Raw genomic sequence first — 15,600 nt, forward strand, 5'->3', positions numbered from 1 at the left:
ATTATCTCTCTCAATAAACTTACATTTTTAAGCCCAAGACACTAAAAGTGTTCTTTCTTACATGGGATAAAATCACAAAGTGCTCAGGGAAACCAGAGCCAAAGGGCTGCACTATTCAGTGGATAAAGGGTCCAAAGGAAAGAAACACAAGTATTGAAATCAGCTAATGAGAGCAGCCTGCTCCCCACACGACAGAAGAAAAGCCACTTTCAGAAGGTTCCACGTTCTAGACTCTCTAGGTTGAGACAGAACCCCTGAGGTGGGCTGGTCCCTGGGGAAGGAGGGAGGGACACCTGAGCAGCCCTGTGTGGCCAGGAGCCGCCTTCATGGCCATTCACATGCAGGTTCGCATTAGATTCAGACGGACGGTAATGAAACAATGGAGCCAAGAACTGGTGGGACATCACCTTTAATCCTAGCTTGCACCCGGCGGGCAAGAAATACAAACACTGGGCTCCAAAACCCACTCATTCAGTGCTCACAAAGCTACTGACTTATCCGAGTTTTCCTAGAATTAAAGATTTCTAGCTCACCAGACTTATTCACCTCTGTTCCCCACCGCCTTCCTCCTCCCTGCACAAACTCTGCACAAACTGGCTTCTCGCTCAGCACTCCACCATCTTGGCTGCTACTCCTGGCCTCCTCCACGTGGCCTTTCTCTGCTCTCTTTTCTCTGTTCTCTCCTCTAAGCTAATCTCAAGAACTGAGAGAGAGCAAGTTCCCGGTCTGTCCCATTTTATATTGTAGAAATCAAAACCTTTAATCCAATATACAAACAAGGAAGCCTCTGATTCAAAGTCAATTATCTGAGGCATAATGGGATTCCTCATGAGAGTGTACCACCCCAGGGTGGGAAAGGCTTAGTCTTAAAACTAAGCCTTAGGCCAGGGGTCCCCAAACTTTTTTCACAGGGGGCCAGTTCACTATGCCTCAGACTGTTGGAGGGCCGGACTAATAAAAAAACTATGAACAAATCCCTATGCACACTGCACATATCTTATTTTAAAGTAAAAAGACAAAACTGAAATAAATACAATATTTAAAATAAAGAACAAGTAAATTTAAATCAACAAACTGACCAGTATTTCAATGGGAACTATGCTCCTCTCACTGACCACCAATGAAAGAGGTGCCCCTTCCAGAAGTGTGGCGGGGGCCCGATAAATGGCCTCAGGGGGCCACATGCAGCCCATGGGCCATAGTTTGGGGACCCCTGCCTAAGGCTATAACACCTTTGCCAGCTTACAGCCTGTCCCCAACACACATTAATATAATCATGTCCATCCCAAGCAAGAAGGGCAACCAGTATCATCACCTGGGTGACAGGCTTCCACGTGGGCAGCGCCATCTTTAACAAAGTGAGCATAATATATTTTATGTGCCCAACAAGCCCCCAGAAGAACTCTGGGAGTTGCACCATCCTCCTCTCCCCAGGGCATAATAGAAACTCTCAGGCTTCATCTCACACTGAGAAAACTCTCAGCTGAATTTACTTTATGGTTCTAACCCAAATGAACTCTCAAATTCATGGACCCCAACCCAGGACACAGACTCCTGACTTGCAGACTTTCTCAACGTGCACAAATTACACTCTGAATGCACCGACAGTATGGATGCAAAAGTCCATCCTATGGCTAGAAACAGGCCCAGGGAACCACAACTAAACCCTCAGAAGGAGTGTCTCCCCTATTCCATGTGCATATGCTCCCGTATATTTCCAGGGCTGGAACTTCTCAATGTAAAGCCTCTTTTCCCTGGTGGGTGTGAGCAGGTAGGACACCTGCAGGAGGAAGCCCCCAAGGAAATACCCTGGGCCTTCAAGTATTTCTCTTTGCAGGTTCATGTAGGGGGAGGGGTCAGCTCAGCTTGCGTCCCTGACCTCAGGACTCTGTGACTCCCAGAGCAGAATTTGTCTCCAATGCGAGGAGGATTTGAATATTTTGGGGACTTACTGACAGTCATAGAAAAAGCAAGCCTGGGGGCAAAGGAGAAAACGCTCACCCTTGGGGAGGAGGACTGGGGACCCCACAGACCACAGCTCCTCCCACGCACGAACCCTTTAGTTCTGCACAGCGAGGCTCCGGGGACGAGGTGGCCGCCCGCAGTGACGGGTCAGGACGGCCGGGGTCCTGCTGCCTGCCCAGGCCCTACGCTGCGAGCGGTGAGGACTGAGGTCCGCAGCCGCAGCCCCGGGAGGTGACCGCGGGGAGGCCCGCTTGCCACCGCCGGTCCTACCATGCCCGTCATCTTTCTCTTGGTACATGGCCCGCACACTCACCATGTCTAGGTTTCCTGGTTTCCCTGAGTCCTGCCTACCACTTCCACAGCCAGTGCATTTCACAGCCGGACAGTCAGTCTTTGGCAGCCACCAGGGACCAGTTGGGCAGGCGATACGAGATCCCAGCCACTCCTGGAGCAGAAAGAGATGCGCACGCCTCGCGGGCAAATCGCCCCACCTATGGGCCCCAGCTGCGCCCCTCACTAGACAGTCCCCAAGGCCACGCCCCCACACGCCTAACAGATCGCCAAGGAGAGCACGTCTTTCCCAGCAAAACCAGCCCCGGCCCGTGGATGGGAACCAGACCTGGCCCGGCAACTTTGACTTTAAACACGTTTTCTCTGGCCTGGGCTGCTTGTGTTGGTTCTCCCAGCTCTTCGTGACCGCTAAGGCACCGGTGTTCAGTTTCCAGATGCAGCAAGTACAAACAAGGGGTTGGCCCAGGCCAGGGCTGACAGAAACCAGATAAAAGCGTGAAGATTGGGAAAATACATATTGGAGTCACTTTAACCAAGCTGCTAAATTACAATATTAACATTATGAAGGTTGAGACATGAGGAAATCATCTTTCTTCTTATCTTGCCTGGGTACTTAAACTTCTGACCTTTCCAGTCCTGTATCAACACCTGGACATTTATTTACTACCAGAGAACTCGAGGATTACTTTCTAAAGGATTCAGGAGGCCACAGACTTCCTGGCACCCATCTTCCAGCCCACCTGACATCCCTCCTCCGGACCTCCCCAAATCTGACTGATAAAGATCCTGGACCAATTCTAGGGCTAAGAATGCAGGACTTACATTTCTCCATAATGTGTCTTTACTCTAAGAACTCTTAACTTTTATTTCTTCTTTGGAACACTTGTGGGATTTTGCCTAGCTGTATTTCCAGGTTGTAAAGTAAAAGACTCTTAAATAAACCTTTATCATTTATTTCTAGCCAAAGCCTCCTTATTCATTCACACTTGGTTGACAGAACAAGAGGGTCATAAGTCCTCTAAGGATCAAGGGCTTGGTGGAAGGCTATGAGGTTACTCATGGAACTGTGAGCCTTGTTTAGATACATAGATACTTAATGTGACCTCATCACCTGTAATCAAGTGTCCACCTCCATTTTAATTTTTGATCCTTGACAGCAGTGAGCCTTCTACCTATCCCTTCCCCATCCCCTCCCATTTGGTTCTTTTTGTTAGAATCCCAGAGCACTTGACTCTGGTGGGAACTTGGAACCAAGGACCCGTCTCAGTCTAACCACAGGCTATGAGATGTGTTCATTAAATGCTCAGGTGTAAAATAAAAATAAAAACCAGCCTGACCAGGCGGTGGCGCAGTGGATAGAGCATTGGACTGGGATGCGGAGGACCCAGGTTCGAGACCCCGAGGTCACCAGCTTGAGCGTGGGCTCATCTGGTTTGAGCAAAAGCTCACCAGCTTGGACCCAAGGTCGCTGGCTCAAGCAAGGGGTTACTCGGTCTGCTCAAGGCCTGCAGTCAAGGGACATATGAGAAAGCAATCAATGAACAACTAAGGTGTCGCAACGAAAAACTGATGATTGACACTTCTCATCTCTCTCTGTTCCCTGTCTATCCTTCTCTCTGACTCTGTCTCTGTAAAATAAATAAATAAATAGTCACGGGAGGCCCGCTTGCCACCACAGGTTCGACCAGCCCCTCATCTTTCTCTTGGCACATGGCCCGCACACTCACCATGCCAAGGTTTACTGGTTTCCCTGAGTCCTGCCTACCATAAATAAAAAATTAAAAAAAAAAAACATTCTCAGGTATACCTTTTACACTGGAAAGAAATTTAGTTTAAATCACTTTTGAGATGCACCGGGAAACCCTTCCCACCCCCACCGACCCCCAGTATTATTGAGACATAATTAACAAAAATTTATTTAAAGACTACATGATGGTTTCATATGCATATGCTGAATTGTGTAATTGTAAATTGTTGAGAGTGGATCTTAAGCATCCTCACTGCATACACACACACACTCACTCAATGACAAAGTTGATGGATATGTTAATTAACCTGGAAACTCTTATAGACCTCAGAGCCTGGATTGCAACTCTTTGTCTTGTGTGTTGGCGTTGAAATTTAGATACCTACCTTTTAGGAAATATTTGGAATATTACTAGCCCTTTTTGCCTTTCTTGTGCTAATGGCCCTGCTAAAATATGTTCACCTTATTAATTGGTAGTTTTGCAGTGTATCCCAAGAATCTTTTCTTTGCAGGCTACATTGCAACTACAATGCTAGGTACTGGACTTATATTTTTTGCATATATTTTGATCAATCCCTTTCTAGCATTCAAACAAGGAATATAAAAAGAATATGGTAGGCCCTGGCCGGTTGGCTCAGCGGTAGAGTGTCGGCCTGGTGTGTGGGGGACCCAGGTTCGATTCCTGGCCAGGTCACATAGGAGAAGCGCGCATTTGCTTCTCCGCCCCCCGCCCCCCCTCCTTCCTCTCTGTCTCTCTCTTCCCCTCCCGCAGCCAAGGCTCCATTGGAGCAAAGATGGCCCGGGTGCTGGGGATGGCTCCTTGGCCTCTGCCCCAGGCGCTAGAGTGGCTCTGGTCGCGGCAGAGTGACGCCCCGGAGGGGCAGAGCATCGCCCCCTGGTGGGCAGAGTGTCGCCCCTGGTGGGCGTGCCGGGTGGATCCTGGTCGGGCGCATGCGGGAGTCTGTCTGACTGTCTGTCCTCGTTTCCAGCTTCAGAAAAATACAAAAAAAAAAAAAAAAAAAAAGAATATGGTAGACCAAACACCTGGTACGATAGTTATTTCCTTTTTCTTTTCTCTTTCTTTTTTTTTTTTAATTCAGTGAGAGGAGGGGAGACAGAGCCAGACTCCCGCATGCGCCCCAATTGGGATCCAACTCGCAAGCCCACTAGGGGAAGATGCTCTACCCATCTGCAGCATTGCTCTGTTGCTCAGCAACCGAGCTCTTCTTAGGGCCTGAGCATAGTCCATGAAGCCACCCTCAGCCCCTGGGGCCAACTCACTCCAATTGAGCCATGGCTGCAGGAGGAGGGGAGAAAGAGAGAAGCAAGAGTGGGAAGGGTGGAGAAGCTCATGGGCGATTCTCCTGTGTGCCCTGACTGGGAATTTAACCTGGGACATCCACAGGCCTGGCTGATACTCTACCACTGAGCCAACTGGCAAGAGTGTGTTTCCTTTTTCTTTCTTTTTTTCTTTTTTTTTTTTTTGTATTTTTCTGAAGTTGGAAACGGGGAGAGACAGTCAGACAGACTCCCGCATGCGCCCGACTGGGATCCACCCAGCACGCCCACCAGGGGGCGATGCTCTGCCCCTCTGGGGCGTTGCTCTGTTGCGACCAGAGCCACTCTAGCACCTGGGGCAGAGGCCAAGGAGCCATCCCCAGCGCCCGGGCCATCTTTGCTCCAATGGAGCCTCACTGCAGGAGGGGAAGAGAGAGACAGAGAGGAAGGAGAGGGGGAGGGGTGGAGAAGCAGATGGGCGCCTCTCCTGTGTGCCCTGGCCAGGAATTGAACCCGGGACTTCTGCACGCCAGGCCGACACTCTACCACTGAGCCAACTGGCCAGGGCTGTTTCCTTTTTTCTTTTCAGTTATTCCTGGAAGGTTAACTGCCTAGTTCACATATCCCAATCCCTTGCATATGAAGGAATTTTGACAAAAATATGGAGGAATGTTGGATTTGTCATTAGAAGCCTTTGTTCAGGAACCTCTCTGTTCTAAAGGAACTTTTAATTATTATCAATTTGTCAGCCCCTAATTCTAAGTACTAATTGTAAGATTAAACCCTCATACTGGGTGAGACTTGCCTGGACTCTGTCTCAAACTTCTTGCTTAATCAATCAAACCTACACAGATTTACAAGATAACATATGCAATATGGAACATTAAGTCTGCCGAGCACCCCAGGTTTCAACAGTTGTTCCTGTGCAACTTTTACTATTCACACAAATATCACTTTATTCCACCTACTTCTTAAATGCTCACATTTTTCAAATCCTTGGTTCCATCAGTCTTGTTATGATAACTCCATGACCTGAGCCCCATTAGAATTTATTTTTAATTGCACATGGCACAAAAATGTATGGAGGATACATCGTTTATATACTGGTCAACTTGAAAGGCATTACATAGTCAGATCATTGGTTGTGCTTACTGCATTACACATTTAATCAGAGCCTCTGCTTTGGACATCACCCTTAAATTTATATCACAGTTTACAAGAAATGCCTGGTAGTATTCCAGACACAAGATTTCTTACTTACAGGTCCAGAAATGGGTGGGTGGGGCAGGTGAGTACAACCATCTGGGGAAAATCCTTCACACGAGGTCACAAGTCAGCAGGAGATAAAGAGCGGGATAGCATGTATCTGTTACTAGAAAGTGGTTAGGAAGGAGGTCACAAGCGTTTTGCAGGCTTACTCTAAGTCAGTGGTCCCCAACCCCTGGGCCGTGGACCGGTACCGGTCCGTGGGCCATTTGGTACTGGTCTGCAGAGAAAGAATAAATAACTTATATTACTTCTGTCTTATTTATATTTAAGTCTGAACGATGTTTTATTTTTAAAAATGACCAGATTCCCTCTGTTACATCTGTCTAAGACTCACTCTTGACACTTGTCTCGTAAGTTCGACAATTATATTTTAAAATACCATAGTTTTTATGCCGGTCGCATAATTTTATTTTGTGCATTTATCCGTCCCACCCTAAAGGCCGGTCCGTGAATATATTTTCTGACATTAAACCAGTCCGTGGCCCAAAAAAGGTTGGGAACCACTGCTCTAAGTGGTTATATTCATTGGTTCTGCTGGGGAAAAGCAAAGCAGGAACTCGGGGTGGGAACCTAACTAACCTCAGATCCTTATCTAAGTGTGGAGACTGGGTATGAGCAGGGTTATCACTCTGGAATATGCCGGGGCAGAAATCCAAAATAGCATTTTGTGTGTGTGTGTGTGTGTGTGTGTGTGTGTGTGTGTGTGTGTGTGTGTGTGTTTTGTTACAGAGACAGATAGAAACAGACAGGAAAGGAGAGAGATGAGAAGCATCAATTCTTCATTGTGGCTCCTTAGTTGTTCATTGATTGCTTTCTCATATGTGCCTTGACCAGGGGGCTACAGCAGAGTGAGTAACCCCTTGCTCAAGCCAGTGACCTTGGGCTTCAAGCCAGTGACCATAAGGTCATGTCTATGATCCCACGCTCAAGCTGGCAACCTCGGGGTTTCGAACCTGGGTACTCCACACCCCAGTCATGTGTTCTATCCACTGCACCACTGCCTGTTCAGGCCAAAATAGCGGGGGGGTTTTTTTTTTAATCACAATGTAATACACATTCAACACGGTTTTAGAAATTGCTTGGGTGTTGGAATAGAGGGCTGGAATACTGCAAGTCTTCTTTTCCTGTGTTAACAGCTGTTGCTTTGGCAGTAGATTCAGGACTTTCCCCTAAAGTTCTGGACAACTTTCTAATCATATACTTATTTTTGACAACCCACCATGAAATAAAATTCACTTACTGCAAAATAAAGCTCTAACTTAGGAGTAGAGAACTGAAAATGTAAGAATCGTAGAAAAACGTAAAGTGGCAGGTGTAATCACAGCTATGTCAATACTACCAAGCGTCTGACATAAAAGAGAGGCACGTGTCAACCTTCGGAATTCACACACCCACGCGTGCCAGGCGAGATGAGCAGATATCTAAAGCAGATTAAGAGTCAAATATCAGAAATGATGTCAATGTCTTTATTAAGCTCTCTCCTGAGGTTTGTTAATAGACATATCTCATTTAAATGAATTTGAATATTAATTGAAAAACCATGTCAAAACCATAAGCCCTGGCCATGTAGTTCAGTTGGTTAGAGTGTTGTTCCTACATGGCCGAGGTTGTGGGTTCAATCCCCAATCAGGGCACATAAGGAGCAACCAATGAATGCATAAATAAATGGAACAAATTGATGTTTCTCTCTCTCTCTCTCTCTCTAAAAATCAATAAATTTTAAAAAATCTTTTTAAGTACAAGTTACATGTAATTAAGATGACAAAGCTTCAAAATAATATTTGCCTCCAGTTATTTCAGAGGATTAGAGAGATCTAGGAAAGAGTGTCAGGATGGCTTCCAAACTCTGATCAATTATTTACTAATATTAGTATTAAATTTACTTTGTTGTCTTATTGTACTAATGGTGGCACCTTGGCCTCCCCATCTGCAGCAAGCAGCCCTCTTCGGGAACAGAACACTCCTGGCTGCTAAAAAACAGCTAACTGGTCATCAGCTACCACGGCTGCAGGGTGCTTTCCTTCAAGGAAAATATCTGAAGCATTAGTGTTCTGCTACATGTATTTTGAGTGTTTTGGAAATATCTTGACTGGCAGTAATGATGTTTGTGGAATGGCATTATGTGTGTCCAGGTCAGTACCCCTGACTTCCAATGAGTGCCTGAAACCAACTTGTCTGAAAGCAGAACATTTGTATTGTATGGGCCAGAGAGGATTTGAAGGAGGATGACCAAATTAAATACCTTTGACCCTTAACAGTATGTGTTTGAACTGTTCGCTTACATGTGATTTTTGTCAACTGACCTACCCAGTTTCATTGACTGGCACAGAGCAAACACAAATTACCGTTGAAATCTGCATATGCAAAAGGTTAAATTATCTGTTAATTTTCAACTGCACAGGAAGTTGGTGTCCCTAGCTACCATGTTATTCCAGAGTCATCTTGCCTGACCAGGAAGTGGTGCAGTGGATACAGACAGCGTTGACCTGGGAAGCTGCAGGTTTGAAATCCTGGGTTTACCAGGTCATAGCACAAATGAGAAGCAACTAGGTTGATGCTTCCTGCTCCTCCCCTTTCTGTCTCTCACTCTGTATCTCCTTCCCTTCTTTCTAAAATCAATAAATAAAATCTTTTAAAAAAATGAAACCCTGTCAATACATGTTACCATTATCAAAAAAAAAAAAAGGGCTATATTTTCCCCCCACTCTTTCACAACATACGCTAGGAATAAGCATGTAAAAATAAACCTGTAAATAGCAAAATGGGCTACAGGGTCTGTTGGTAATAGCCAGACTTCCAGTCACCCTTGTGATGAAAAGACATTGAACATTTATCACACACCCATTTATACTAAATCTCTAATTTTATACTAAATTACTGAAAATAATTCCCTTTTTCTACTCCTTACTTTATTTGTTGGATGACTGCTCTAATCCACAGCGCTCTGTGGTGTTTCCATTCGGGAATCGCAGTAGGCTGGCAGGGACATTATCCTATTCAAGGAATAAACCAGGATGGGCTAGAACAGTGCAGATGAACGTAGGTGGTTCCCTAAATGGAGGCTTTCATGTGTACTGGGTACACGTTGTGTCACTCAGTGTGTACAGCAGCAAACTATAAATGCCAAATACTATAACACTTAAAAATTTAGAGTGAAGTGCCTCGTTAGTACAGTAGGTAATACATCATCAGTCTCATAAAAATTTAGGGTGAAAATCATCTCAAATGACGACACACATAAAGACATCACAGACAATCGTGTCCCAAATCATTAGTAAGTTTAAAGTCCCAAATAACAATGTCTACTATAAGTACATAGTCTATAAACAAAATGGTTAACAATTTAAAAAATGATGATGAATGATGTCTAGATCTTTGTATTTACAGGGAATCTTTTCTGTTAACCACAGGAATGTGGGACTTTCTATATTGTTGGGCTCTATTTACTTCTACACCCAAGCAGTTGCTGAAACAGTGTTTGAGATGTATGTATATTAAATGGCCCTGGCCGGTTGGCTAAGTGGTAGAGCATCAGCCCAAAGTGTGGATGTCTCAGGTTAGATTCCTAGTCAGGGCACACAACAGAAGCACCCATCTGCTTCTCCATCCCCCGCCCCTCTTGCTTCTCTCTCTCTCTCTTCCCATCCTGCAGCCATAGCTCGACTGGAGCAAGTTGGCCTTGGGCCGTGAGGATGGCTCCATGGCCTCTGCCTCAAGCACTAAGAGCTCGGTTGCTAAGCAACAAAGCAATGCCCCAAATGAGCAGAGCATCACCCTCTAGTGTGCTTGCCGGATGGATCCCAGTCAGGGCATATGCCAGAGTCTGTCTCTCTGCCTCCCCTCCTCTCACTGAATAATAATAATAATAATAATAATAATAATAATAATAATGTATTAGATGCCAGAAATTCAAGTAAGCAATAATGACCTCATCACTCACTGAGGCTCCTAGCTTCATAAAAAATATATGCACACCCCTGCCTCAGTATTCTCTCACATTAATTTTACATACCATCACAGCTTTTATTTCCATCTTATAAACCAAAGCTTTACCAGTTGTTATCTATCTTTCTATTCCCAAAACTATAAGCACCAGGACAGCAAGAACTTGTTTTATGCCTGTCTGTGAATCCTACAGGGCCTTGATTAGTTGTGCTAGGTTGGGTGCTATGACTCTAAAATGCACAGCAATGAGAAATGTTTATACATTAGCATCAAGAGTAGTCTCACCTGACCAGGCAGTGGCGCAGTGGAGAAGAGCATCGGACTGGGATGTGGAGGACCCAGTTTCGAAGCCCTGAGGTTGCCGGATTGAGTGCGGGCTCATCTGGTTTGAGCAAGGCTCACCAGCTTGGACCCACGGTCACTCAGTCTGCTGTAGCCCCCTGTCAAGGCACATATGAGAAAGCAATCAATGAACAACTAAGGTGCCACAATGAAGAATTGATGCTTCTCATCTCTCTTCCTGTCTGTCCCTATATGTCCCTCTCTCTTTGTATCTCTCTCTCCCTCTCTCTCACACACACACACTAAATAGATAAATAAATAAATAAATAAATAAATAAATAAATAAATAAATAAATAAATAAAAGTAGTCTCTCCCTCCATGGAATCAGCATGGAAGAACTGGAGAAAGCCCTGTGCGTGAAGCTGCCAGAAACTAACCTCTCCAAAATTAAGAAACGCACAAAATTCTTAATGATGTCTGTGTGGCAAATGCTGTTGAATGTCCCCCACCTGGGACCACAGCCAAGCTCCTGGATAGGCTTTTTGGGCGTTTCTGAAAGTGACATGCATCAATCCCACATTCACCCATGATCACCTGCAGATAATGAGCCCTTTGGCAAAATGGCACTGCTCTAAAAAGGGTCTAACTGAGCGCTTTCAGTTTTTTGTCATGAAGAAGGACATACGTGATGCATACACTGAGCTTAATGACCCCATGAGGCAGCGGCAGTGACAGCTTTTTGATAAAACAAGCCAAGGCCAAGGCTGGCGATGATAAGGCCATGTTTATTTATTTATTTATTTTTCTTTTTTTATTTATTTATTCATTTTAGAGTGGCGAGGGAGAGAGAGAGAGAGAGAGAGAGAGAGAGAGAGAGAAGAGAAGAGAGACAGAGAGAGAGAAGGGGGGAGGAGCTGGAAGCATCAACTCCCATATGTGCCTTGACCAGGCAAGCCCAGGGTTTCGAACCGGCGACCTCAGCATTTCCAGGTCGACGCTTTATCCACTGTGCCACCACAGGTCAGGCCGAGGCCATGTTTATAGCTGAGAACGTATGCACTGCCCTGGAATCCAAGCTTCCCCACAGCAGCCTGGATCTGGGCATCAACTGAGTCACCGTATGTCCATCACAGAAGTACTCTTGTTTCCTGCTATGAAACTTGAAGACCAGAAGGAAAATATAGCAACTGCTGATACAATGGAAGGCACAACAGCTGGCAATTCTGTCAAGACAATAATAATTGCAAGTCACATAGCTAGGCATCTTTGCATTTTTGTAAAACATCATGGACATGGAATTTTTTATTGCTATCCATCTCATTGTGTAATTCAGTCACGAGAGAAAAGGAATTAAAAATTCCTCTTTTGCTCCTTGTTACCAAAGAAACTGTCTCTTAAAAAGTCTCAAAAAAAAAAAGTCTCTAAGCAAGAAAGGCCTAGTTGGTCAAAAGCCTTTCTCCCTTGCTACGTTTGAGTTTCACAATTAATCTAAACTCAGAGGCCCCAGCTGAGTCAGAAACGTGACATTAAATATATTATACAGTATACAAGAAGTAAATTTATCCTGATCAGGTGGTAGTGCAGTGGACAGAGTGTCGACCTGGGATGCAGAGGACCCAGGTTCAAAACCCCGAGGTTGTCAGCTTGAGCGTAGGCTCACCAGTTTGAGCGTGGGTACATAGACATGATTCCATGGTAGCTGGCTGGAGCCCAAAGGTCACTGGCTTGGCTGTAGCTCCCAGGCCAGGGCACATATGAGAAGTAATCAATGAACAACTAAGGTACCACAACTACAAGTTGGATTCTCATCTCTGTCCCTTCCTTTCTCACTCTCTAGCTGAAAAAAAGGAAAAAAAAAGCAAATTTATATTTCTTAACTGAGGCACTACATGGTAGATGGTGTCTAATACGCTATAGAAAATACATTAATACTTAATAACTAGGAAAGGCAAGACCTGTTGCAGAGAGAGTGGCCTTGCTCTCCCTGTAAGGCCAATCTCGCTCTACTGAAAAGAGAGATGCGCCACCATCACAGTGACCGTGATGCACCAAGACATTCATAAGAGTGTTTTGTATCCGTATCTCTAAAAATGGTAAAGAGCAGTTTCAAATCATTCCCCTCTTCCTACTAATATGACTCACTGGGGCTTCCTACAAATTATCTTTCACTCTACTGCATTGTTTTTGCCTTCTATAAAATGATTATAAATACCAGTGATAGAATAAAGTTTACCTCCTGACAGCATTCAATACAGAAAAAGGCCTTGCTTCCTTGAATAGTAAAGAAATCATCAAACTCAAGTTAAAATCCTGTTAAAAGTCCTTTTGAACACTCTAATTCTATACCTCAGTCTTTGATGATTGTGGTTAATCTTACTAGAATTCATTATGCCTCTTTTTGACTGTAGGTGTGATCCTAGAGGTCACTGGCAAAAGAGAACTAAGAAACCATGATTTATATTTTTGGCATTAAAAATAAAAGAGAGCCCTGGCCGGTTGGCTCAGCGGTAGAGCGTTGGCCTAGCGTGCGGAGGACCCGGGTTCGATTCCCGGCCAGGGCACATAGGAGAAGCGCCCATTTGCTTCTCCACCCCTCCGCCGCGCCTTCCTCTCTGTCTCTCTTCCCCTCCCGCAGCCGAGGCTCCATTGGAGCAAAGATGGCCCGGGCGCTGGGGATGGCTCTGTGGCCTCTGCCTCAGGCGCTAGAGTGGCTCTGGTCGCAATATGGCGACGCCCAGGATGGGCAGAGCATTGCCCCCTGGTGGGCAGAGCATCGCCCCATGGTGGGCGTGCCGGGTGGATCCCGGTCGGGCGCATGCGGGAGTCTGTCTGACTGTCTCTCCCTGTTTCCAGCTTCAGAAAAATGAAAAAAAAAAAAAAAAAAAAAAGAGAAATCAGTTCTATAACAAAACTGTTATCTATGAAAGATTAAAATATAAAAATTGCTTAAAGAAAAAATTACCTGAACTCGTATACAGGTGATAATATTGACTAACAACATATAATTAAATTTAAAAATTGCAGTGTATCTGAAAATTCATAATAATAATGAGACATTTTAATATATTCTCAGGAAATAAAAAATAAAATATGTTAGCATTTCGTGTTTTTTCTTAACTTTTTGAATTTTTATTTACTAATTTAAGCCAGAGAAGAAGGGAGAGAGATGAACATTAATCTGTTCCTGCATGTGCCCTGAGCGGGGATCGAACTGGCAACCTCTGCACTTCCGGCCGATGCTCACAGTTAGGGCTGTTTTATGTCTTAAAAACAGTCAATAAAATATATCCATAAAGGAACTGCTTCATAAGTGTTAGTCTGAAAAGATTTGCACCTAATTTTAATCACGCACAGTGCAAGGTAAGTGAAAACATGCTGAGGGAGTCCATTCAGCTACAAATAACAGGAAACACGCACAGTCTCCCTAACAGGATGAGGCTGCTTATTCTCACACGGAAGGAATGGGTCAAGGCAGCCAGTGCACACGCAGCAGAGGACCAGACTCCTGGGTCCTTCTTCCCTATGGCACCATTGCAGATGTCATGGTAAATCGGGAAAGCACCTTCACTAGCACTGTTGACAATACAAGGTGCTTCCTTCAGACTTAATATGGATATAACCCAGAGAAGAGGGGAATCAGAGAATACTCCCAAGCATGAAAGTCTGAGTCAGTTTCCTAGTAGACACAGAGGGCTGACAGAAAAATCCAAACTCGGATGGATCACTGACATGCAATTTGTGAAAACATCAATGAAAACATACACTTAAAAAATGGAAATCAAACACTTGGTGGTGGCTTCAAAGATACTCTTGACTAGGAGGGCAAAGAATAAAAAAAAAATGAGGTGGAAGCCTGACCTGTGGTGGTGCAGTGGATTAAGCATTGGCCTGGAATGCTGGGGTCGCCTGTTCAAAACCCTAGGCTTGCCCGATCAAGGCACATACAGGAAGCAACTACTATGAGTTGATGCTTTCCGCTTCTTCCCTCTCTCTCTCTCCTCTCTCTAGAAATCAATAAATAAAATCTAAAAAAAAAAAGAGGTGGAAGATGGAAGATGCTGTCTTCAAAGCCCCTGTGTACCTCTCTCCCCATCTGGTGGCTCTACAACCAGACTAGTCTTCTTCACTTCTGCCTTCCAAACCTCACACCATGGGGCTACTGCTAATTTCTAATATGGAACCACAAAGGGTATAGATCTTAAAAAATCTAGTTCCTAACACTACCCACAGGAGTGATATTTACAACTTTTTTTTTCCTATTATAGGCCTCTCTTCTTAAATAACAATCTATTCACCAAGTCTGGCCTGTGGTGGCACAGTGGATAGGGCATCAACCTGGAATGCTGAGGTCGCCAGTTCAAAACCCTGGGCTTGCTTGGTCAATGCACATTTAACAGGCAACCAATGAACAACTAAAATGAAGCAACTCTAAGTTCATACATCTCTCTTTCCACCTCCTCTCTGTAAAATCAATAAATATTTGTTCTTTTTGTGGCAGAGAGGGACAGATAGGGACAGACGGAGAGAGATGAGAAGCATCAATTCGTTTCAGCTCCTTAGTTGTTCATTGATTGCTTTCTCATATGTGCCTTGACTGGGGGGCTACAGCAGAACGAGGGACCCCTTGCTCAAGCCAGTGACCTTTGGGCTCAAACCAGCAATCATGGGGTCATGTCTATGACCACACGCTCAAGCCAGCGACCTTGTGCTCAAGCTGGTGAGTCCACACTCAAGTTGGCAACCTTGGAGTTTTGAACCTGGGTCCTCTGCATCCCAGTCCAACGCTCTATCCACTGTGCCACTGCCTACTCAGGCTCAATAA

At 44.9% G+C, this 15,600-nt stretch overlaps 2 protein-coding genes across 2 annotated transcripts in view; both read right to left on the bottom strand.

Annotated features, from left to right (window-relative positions):
• LOC136389757 (zinc finger protein 709-like) overlaps nt 1-1,348 on the bottom strand; it is a 33,751-nt gene extending 32,403 nt beyond the window's left edge. The window contains 1 exon segment of the mRNA XM_066361514.1: nt 1,316-1,348. Within this exon segment, the coding sequence (XP_066217611.1) occupies nt 1,316-1,348 (33 nt within the window).
• LOC136378509 (zinc finger protein 791-like) overlaps nt 1-15,600 on the bottom strand; it is a 131,620-nt gene that overhangs the window by 103,869 nt on the left and 12,151 nt on the right.

Source organism: Saccopteryx leptura, chromosome 1 (assembly GCF_036850995.1).
Source record: "Saccopteryx leptura isolate mSacLep1 chromosome 1, mSacLep1_pri_phased_curated, whole genome shotgun sequence".
NCBI lineage: Eukaryota > Metazoa > Chordata > Mammalia > Chiroptera > Emballonuridae > Saccopteryx > Saccopteryx leptura.